The 7,887-nt window shown below is 37.9% G+C and overlaps 1 protein-coding gene across 1 annotated transcript; it reads right to left on the reverse strand.

The window, feature by feature from the left end:
- LOC103722372 (protein JASON) lies at nucleotides 1–6,739 on the reverse strand. Its single transcript, XM_039129754.1, has 7 exons — nucleotides 6,428–6,739; nucleotides 6,302–6,350; nucleotides 6,092–6,180; nucleotides 1,643–1,875; nucleotides 719–1,553; nucleotides 564–646; nucleotides 1–453 (listed from the first exon to the last, which is right to left on the reverse strand). The coding sequence occupies exons 1-7, from the start codon at nucleotides 6,578–6,580 to the stop codon at nucleotides 408–410; spliced, it is 1,488 nt and encodes a 495-aa protein (XP_038985682.1). The 5' UTR covers nucleotides 6,581–6,739; the 3' UTR covers nucleotides 1–407.
- Between the last annotated feature and the right edge of the window lie 1,148 nt (nucleotides 6,740–7,887).

The following is a 7,887-nucleotide window of genomic DNA, read 5'->3' on the forward strand; positions in this document are numbered from 1 at the left end:
TTCTCAGGGAAGAAAATCATTAGGCTCGGACCCCCTGCAGTCCATTATATTTTATATGCCTATCAGCAAATGCAATCTCCAGAAACAAACTAATCAGCTATTGGAGTTCTCCAGACCCAGAAGGAAATATTAACAAACAGTCTGGAAACTTGAGACATATTACAACTATTCAGTTAACCATTCAAAAGAGAAGGATCATTTATACATTGGAAGCGTCGCTCCATGAGCAGCAATTCAGAGAATGGCTGCAGGTAACTGAGCTAACTTCTTAGGACAAATCAATATGCAACATAACAATGCTTGTCAGCGATGCATATGCTCAATAGCTAACTTGCCATGCAAATAAATCCTAAGAAGGCTTTGTGAGTAACTGAGCTTTCTTAAAAAACTGCTTTATTTTTTTTTTCCTAGCCATCATTCTCAAATTCAGTTGGTCTCCCATTAAGAAGCTTCCTGAAAACCACAAGCTTAAAGTAAAACAAACTAGCATAGCAAAAATGATAGGACCTCTGTGGTACATATGCAACATGAATCCAGTGTTAAATTAATAGGAGAAAACAGACCTCTTGGAGAGAAGTTTCTCATCTGATAAAGCCTTTTCTAGTCTATCTTCAAATGGGGTTGCATGCCAACTAACCTTTTTATCCTGATAAAGAATCCAGTATTAACCTTTGCATCACAATGGAGTGGAAAAAAATCAGGAAGTAGAAAAGTGTACCTCCTTATACTTTGTTGTTGTATTTGGAATTCCATTTCCATCCCACCACTTGGGTGAGATACAGGAGAGCTCATCAGCATTCCATTGTGAAGCAACAATTCCAATAATAGGCCTGCCTGCATCATAACTCTTTTCAGAATGGGGTTTTTCCTTTGTAATATTCTTGCTGTTCCCTATTTCATCCTCTGGAAATGGAGGCTTCAGCTGTTGAGATAAGCTTGAAATAACAAGCTCTGGAGTGTCCACATTGGAGTTCAGTTGATCAGCACTTTTGAAAAGTAGGGCCGGGCTACTCAGACTTTTATCATGGACAGGTTCCTCTCTAGAACCTCTGTTTTGGACTTGGTTTATCTTTTCATTTGGACAAGAGAAGCTTGCAGATTCAAACAATTTTGAATATGTAGGCGCTGGAGTGAATGAAATCGGCTGTGCTCTCCCTGTAAAATCTGGACTGGGAAATTTCTTTTCTTGCTCAGAATGATCAGCTGATTGAATAAGAGAAGGCTCTTCTCTCAGTGCCTTCCAGTGGGATAAGTTCTCCACATGCCTTAAAACAGGATACACATACTGTGTTCGAATCCTACCATTCTTCCAAGTTCTGATATTCTCCTGGTTGGTTGGATGAAGTGTTCCAGGAGTCTGCATTTCATCAGTTAAATTCAATGGTGTTGGATAAGGTGAATCATTAGAACCAAGTACTGCAACCTTGCTGTCAGCTTTAGATGGAGAAATATCCAACATTGCTGATTCAACAATTGACTCAACTGCAGATACATGCTTAATTTCCTCACATTGCACAACCTTTGCCAAAATCTGATGTTCATCAGAGTTACAGCTGCATAAAAATCAAACAGGATAAACAAGAATCGTCATTTAAGGTTTTATGGCTGTTTTAATGTGGGAAGAGAAATGAAGAAATTTTACCCTCTAGATATGTGTTCCAGATAATCTGAATTATCCACATGTGTTGGAGAATCAGAAATCGGATTCACTTGTTCATCCCACTGAAGTTTCTTACAAGATGCTGCAGGAAGCCAGGAATGGAAATCCAAATGTACATCATCCTCTTGAGGAGTTTGAATGATTATTTTTCCTGATGCTGTCCGGATTTCAGCAGGAGTTTCAAGTAGTGCACCACAAGACTTCAGATATTTGGCCTGGTCAATGAATAAATCAGCAATTCAGTTCTTTAAATATCAATGTTCAAAAATTTGAATATCATAAGACTTAAAACCAAGCTTTTACCATAAATGGAGAGCAAAATTTAAAAGATATAGTAAATGATCAAAGATACCAAGTAACACCCCAGATGTATCAGACATTCAAAAAAATCATGAATAAGTTGTTCTTCTCTAATGTAATACTGCAAACACCCATTAAAGAAAGATAATGCTCTAGAAAAAATTAGCAAAACCGGCATGGATGGTGGTGCAGGATGCCCAGTGCGTGTCTAAATTTTTTACTCTCTTTTGTAACAAAAATAACACCAGAACACTGAGATTCATGTCATGAATTCTCTAGTGAAATTGAAGTATTTGGCTTTGTTTTATGGTAGATACAAGCCACCAATCTACTTTTGCATATATCAGATGAAGACAAGACTGGATATTTGCCTACTCAATCAAAAAAATATAGTACTTGCACTTTAAAAAGGATATAGTCTTCAAAAAAAGAAAAGGATAAAGGGAAAAAATAAAAAAAGAGATCTTTATATACTCATTTATCTTCCACGCTTATCTTGTATATGTTAATGACATCCAGAATGAGAAGAGTACATAAGTATGAACAAGAACCATAAGAATTAAAACTGAGCAACTATTGGAGTGAATAGACAATCTCTGAAGGAAATATCCCTATCACATTCACTTGGAACAAGGAAAACCAGTAAAAATAATCTGCATGACTCCAAATTGGAGCTGATAATGGGCCGAGCCTCAGGCCTAAATTATATTCTTTTTTAGTCAGACTTTGGGCCGAGCCTACTTAAAATTTGACATTTTCTGTGCCCAAGCCCGGCCCATGATCAGCTCTACTCCAAATAAGGACATAATTGTTTATAAGCTTGGTGCATACAATCAATATACTCTTGTACAAAGCATATCAGCAAAAGTTACTTTGACAGCATATCAAGCATGTAAAAGTTAAAATATATGTACGATCATATATATCAAGGGATGGTGCAGCAGCATAACCATGTGCATATACTCTACAGCATGCATGTCTACTAAATTGTCCATGTGTTGTTGTATTCATTATATGAATTGGAACAGTAGGTGATAAAGTGCATTACAAATGCAAATATGCTAATGGATTTTAAGATGTCTGTATATAGGCTGCATGTACGGTGAATAAACTCAATCCAGTAATTTTCGCTTTTCATGCTACCTGATGCGGGATTTTCATCCCGACAACAGCCCGCACACCGGCCGAGCAAGGAAAGCGACTGCGTCCCTTCCCGAGGTATTGTCCGCTTTGGGGCAGGGGGCTTGGGCGACCTCTCACGGTTTTGTCCCACAAAAGGGCCCTCGGGAGGAAAGGTTGGACCTCCTCATTATAAGGCACAAACATTTCCGCTGATTAGCCGATGTGGGACTAAAGTTCGGAACCCCATCCCACAACACTACCATTGCTGAGAATCATCATAAGAGGGCCATTGCAGACACTTTAGATTGCTGCAGACACTTTGAAAAGTTACCACAGAAGATTCCAATAAGCATATGGAATCTGCACCAATAAATTGAATCACCATGGAGAAGATTGTCATTATACTGTTATCAGCAATCTTCATTGCATGTCTCCATGACATTGTTGCCAGTGGCCACACAGCTTCCATAACCAATCCATTTGAAATGATCTTTTAATCAACACAGTTACTAGTGTATGTTCCAATCGTTCTCCCTCTGACAACCAAAGGAACTGTGACCCCCAATAAAAATAGAAACATTACCTTCCCCTTCCCCCCCTCTGGTGGCCTTGGAGGTCCTCGTGGCGCCTCAAAAGAGCAGCAAGCATTTCATTGTTGATTGCCCATTTTCCAGACACATTTGATTTGTTTTTGCAAATCATAAGTATTTCCAACTGCTCTCAGCTGTTCCAGTAAAGCTCCAAGATCCAGGTTCATCCTTATCCTTCATGATATTAGGTTTATAATTTTGTGAGGTTGGTCCAGTTATTCTTTGTTTAATTGTCTTCACTTCTTTCACCATTTGTATTTTAATCAAGAAAAATAAATTTAACAATAATTCTTGTTTATATTACTCTCTAGTTTGCATATGTTTCAACTCTCTCTCTTATGGCAATGATTTCTAATTTTTTTTAAATTTACCATTTCCAAGTTTTCAAACTTCTTTCTCATGTATGAGGCTCGGATGAAATCCAAAACCTTGCTAAGAAATTGCCAATATGGAAGTGAGCCACGAGATTAGCATCTGTAGTGGTCCCTAATCCTTTGTTACAAGTAAGACTACCTTATTTTAGGATCAGTTTTTTCGTTTTTTGCATATAGTAATCTCCAGTTTGCACCATTGCTAGCTCCTTGTGTACACTGATTCCCTCTTGCAATCAAATAGGCCCTTCCTGCAATATGACCAACCATCTTTAACTGGGGATGCAGATTCATGTGAGTCATGCAACTGCTGACCCTCCAGTGCGCACTAATGCTTTAGTCCAGACTAGATCCTTCGGCTAGTGACACCCACTCTTCAAATAAATTGGACAACTACCAAACATTGGCATTTTCTTCTCCACCTACCTGCCCATTCTTTTCTAACACTGGACCATTGTCTCTTTACTTCTAGGCAGTCTTCCTTCTGTTTATTTGGTGCACGTGACTCACATTCTAGTAAGTCAACAAAATTGATGGACCTGAATTTGAAGCTAAGCTCCACAATGAACCAAGGAGGACGTGAGCAAGGTGAAGAAAATCCTGGGAGAGAGGCGTGGCTTACCTTTTATTGGTATGGCTCACCTTTTAAAGCTTATGGATGAAATGTCGACCGGTAAAACAAAGTGTCGAATTGGAAATTCTATGCATCTTTTTAAGGCAAATGAAAAAAGTGCTAGCATATAGGCCATACAAGTATCTTGAAATTATATTAAAAAGGTTGCCAAGGATGACTATTGGGAAATACCCCAGAAAGAACCTTAAAAGAGTACGTTATGAGGATATAACAATGGAAGATATGGAGTAGGTTGGCTGCTGAGCAAGAGAATACCTCTAGATAAGGCAGCAAGAGTCGGCAATAACAAGGTTGCATAAGAAGCCAAAAAGAAATCCCGCATCAAAACCCAATTATGGCCATGCTCAGCCTCAGCACAAAAGTCAAAACAATCCATCTAAAATCCCATTTGTGCCCATGACTCATGCTTTAACTGTTAATTAAGCACGGGTGAAGCTATACTTAGAGCTAACTCAAATGAAGAACCTATGAGCCAAGGAGCAAGGGTAGAAAAAAGCCTCAGGAGTGGATATGGCCTTATTCTATTGGCCCTGACCAAAGAGTTCTGACATATTCTAATTGATAAGATTTGGCATATTCTAAAATATCAGACAAGTTTTTTCATCTTACACCTTATTGACAATTCAGTCTCTCAGCAGTATCCGAGCAACTTAGTGATATAAAGAGCACCCTTCAAAAGTGTGACGAGCTGGGCAATGTAGATAAACCAAAAATAGGAGTAAGTGTGAAGTGCTTTGGCAAAAGAGTTCTGTCAGAGCAGGAAACCAGCGATTTTTCCAATGAAATTTGGAATTATTTAGAAGGCAATCGGCCCAGTGAAAGGGGCATTCAGTGACCAAGAGATTCAGAAAGGAACATGCTTTAGCTGAAACTGGGTCCTGATGGATAAAAGGGGAATGGAAGCTGATAGACAGAGGGTGTGATGTCCAGTAGTTTTGGAAAGGCAGAACGGTTCCAAAGTCGAACAAAATACTAGCAACAAACCAACAGATCGATTTATACCACCATGTAACATCCAAAATGAAGGAGAAAAGGTGAATATGATCATTATCTTGGATTAGGATAGAAACTTTAACATATACAAATCAAAAGATGTTACACTAAAACCAAGCAACACAACATTATAAATCAACATATATCAAGAAAATAGCCAGCGACCAATAATCACAAATGACAATATAAATACCCTCTGATAATATAGCAAAATACAAGCATAAAGCAACATCCACTTGAAATCAATAGACAACAGAGGGTGCCACCTGGCTGATTGGTGATAAGAAATCATGACAAAATTCATCAATATTTAGAACACGAAGAGAATGTATGCCAAAAAATAATAAAATAAAAGCATAGACAATATAATAAACTATCTTGGAAACAAAATATCAAGCACCATATAATTGACCATCCGCACCTCATGCTCAAGATCCCTGCAAATGCTGTCCTCATCAAAATCTTGTTGTAAACTTGGATGAAGAACTTTCATACATGGAGAATCTTTCTCTTCAAAAATTATAAGAAAATCGGGAAGAAAAGAAAGAATTCAGTTCTGATACAAGAAATCTACAAATTGTTATCTTTCTGCATAAATCCGAACGCATGGATGCCAAAATCAGATCTTTACCTTCGCAGAGCGAGACAACATCAAGCTGATTCTTAGAAACCAAAGGATCCTGAGAAAAATCGTAAAATGATTCAATTTATACATATACATGGCAATCACGTAATCAAACAGAAGATTCTTTTTTACCCTGTTCTTGAAAGGGATTGAATTGGTTGACAAACAAGTCTTCCTCCAATCTTCATCTTCTTTGATCCGAAAGCACGCGAAGAAGCAACCCATGAGCGCGGCCTCCAAGAAGCCTAAAACCTCTTTGATCACTCGGAACTTGGAGCGCTTCATAGATCAAGAAATGGAGAGAGATTGAGATTGAGAGAGAGAGAGAGAGGAGAAGTGATTCGCGGATTGGAGATGAGATCGCGCCCCAAGATGCAGCGCTCTCAGCGGGATTAGGGTTTGGGAATGGGAATTGGAGGAGAGAAGAGGGGAGAAGGGGAATTTATGGATCGATTTAGGGTTTTGAAATTTAAATTGGTTTCAAGAGGGAAACATGTGGTGAGAATAAAGAAGGGAAAATCGGACCGTTTTAATTTCCATAAACGGACGCAACCCGTACTGGGTTAACCCGACGGTCAGGTTGGATCGCATTTGCGGCAAATGATACGACGTATTTGATACATTGATGTCATTACTTTATAAAACCTAAACCATTATGACTTTTTCCTCCAACAACTCTTGATATTCTTTTTATCTCTGTAAAATATCTTGATATTCTTAACAGAGACACATTCTTGTTCAACCATGGGGTATGGTTAGAATATGATAAGTCTAATAGGGTTTTAGTTGAAAGTCCTCATGGAAATTAAAGCTGGAGCAATAGATATCATAAAAAAGTTGGCCAAATCGACTAGAAAATATTATGGCATAAGACAACCAAGATGAAATACAATGGAATATGCCGAAAGAAAATTTTGTGATATGATTGAGGCCGAGCAAATATGATTATTGGTTTAATAGATGGCACCGAATTTGGTTGTTAGGATAGATGCAAGTAGAAAATAGCTGGCTTTAGTTATCAGAACTGTCAGATATGGAGGCTAGATGTGGATTGTTGATGAGAGTGGTCCGCTAAATTTGTATTATCTTTAGTATAAATAACTGGATGTACTCTGAATGGAAAACCTTCCAACCCATCAACTATATTTAAAAAATCACATTTACTTTATCTTTAAATTTTTTACTCTTTTACCAATAGGGCTCTAATCTACCTATAAAAGTAGCAGTAGATTACTTCAATCATAACCCCAACTACATCTTATCCTACTCTATTTATCTTTTTTCAAACGAGTAATGATATGTTAGCAAAAATTCTTGAAAGTCAATATATTTGGATCTATGCTACTTTCATCATCATCTTATAATTATCCTAATTCTGACTAATTCAACACCGGTAGCACATCGCGTATAACCTAGCCACGAGACTCGTCACTTCTCTTTGTCAACCAATTAGTTTCTTTGGCATGCCCATCTCCACATGGTCCAGGGAGCAAAAAGGCATAAACATTAACTATCCTGATTAATCAACTATTATAGCATAATATTGAAAAAGCCTAATTATTTTCAGGTTAGGTGTTAAACTCATACAATCC

Source organism: Phoenix dactylifera, chromosome 9 (genome assembly GCF_009389715.1).
Source record: "Phoenix dactylifera cultivar Barhee BC4 chromosome 9, palm_55x_up_171113_PBpolish2nd_filt_p, whole genome shotgun sequence".
NCBI lineage: Eukaryota > Viridiplantae > Streptophyta > Magnoliopsida > Arecales > Arecaceae > Phoenix > Phoenix dactylifera.

What these genes read in the sequence shown, in the direction of transcription:
- LOC103722372 (XM_039129754.1), bottom strand. Translation starts at nt 6,580, where the DNA reads ATGAAGCGCTCCAAGTTCCGAGTGATCAAAGAGGTTTTAGGCTTCTTG. An exon ending in GCAGGGATCTTGAGCATGAG is followed by an intron (nt 1,876 to 6,091) that starts GTGCGGATGGTC and finishes TTCATTGACCAG; the next exon opens with GCCAAATATCTGAAGTCTTG. An exon ending in CAACAACAAAGTATAAGGAG is followed by an intron (nt 647 to 718) that starts GTACACTTTTCT and finishes ATTCTTTATCAG; the next exon opens with GATAAAAAGGTTAGTTGGCA.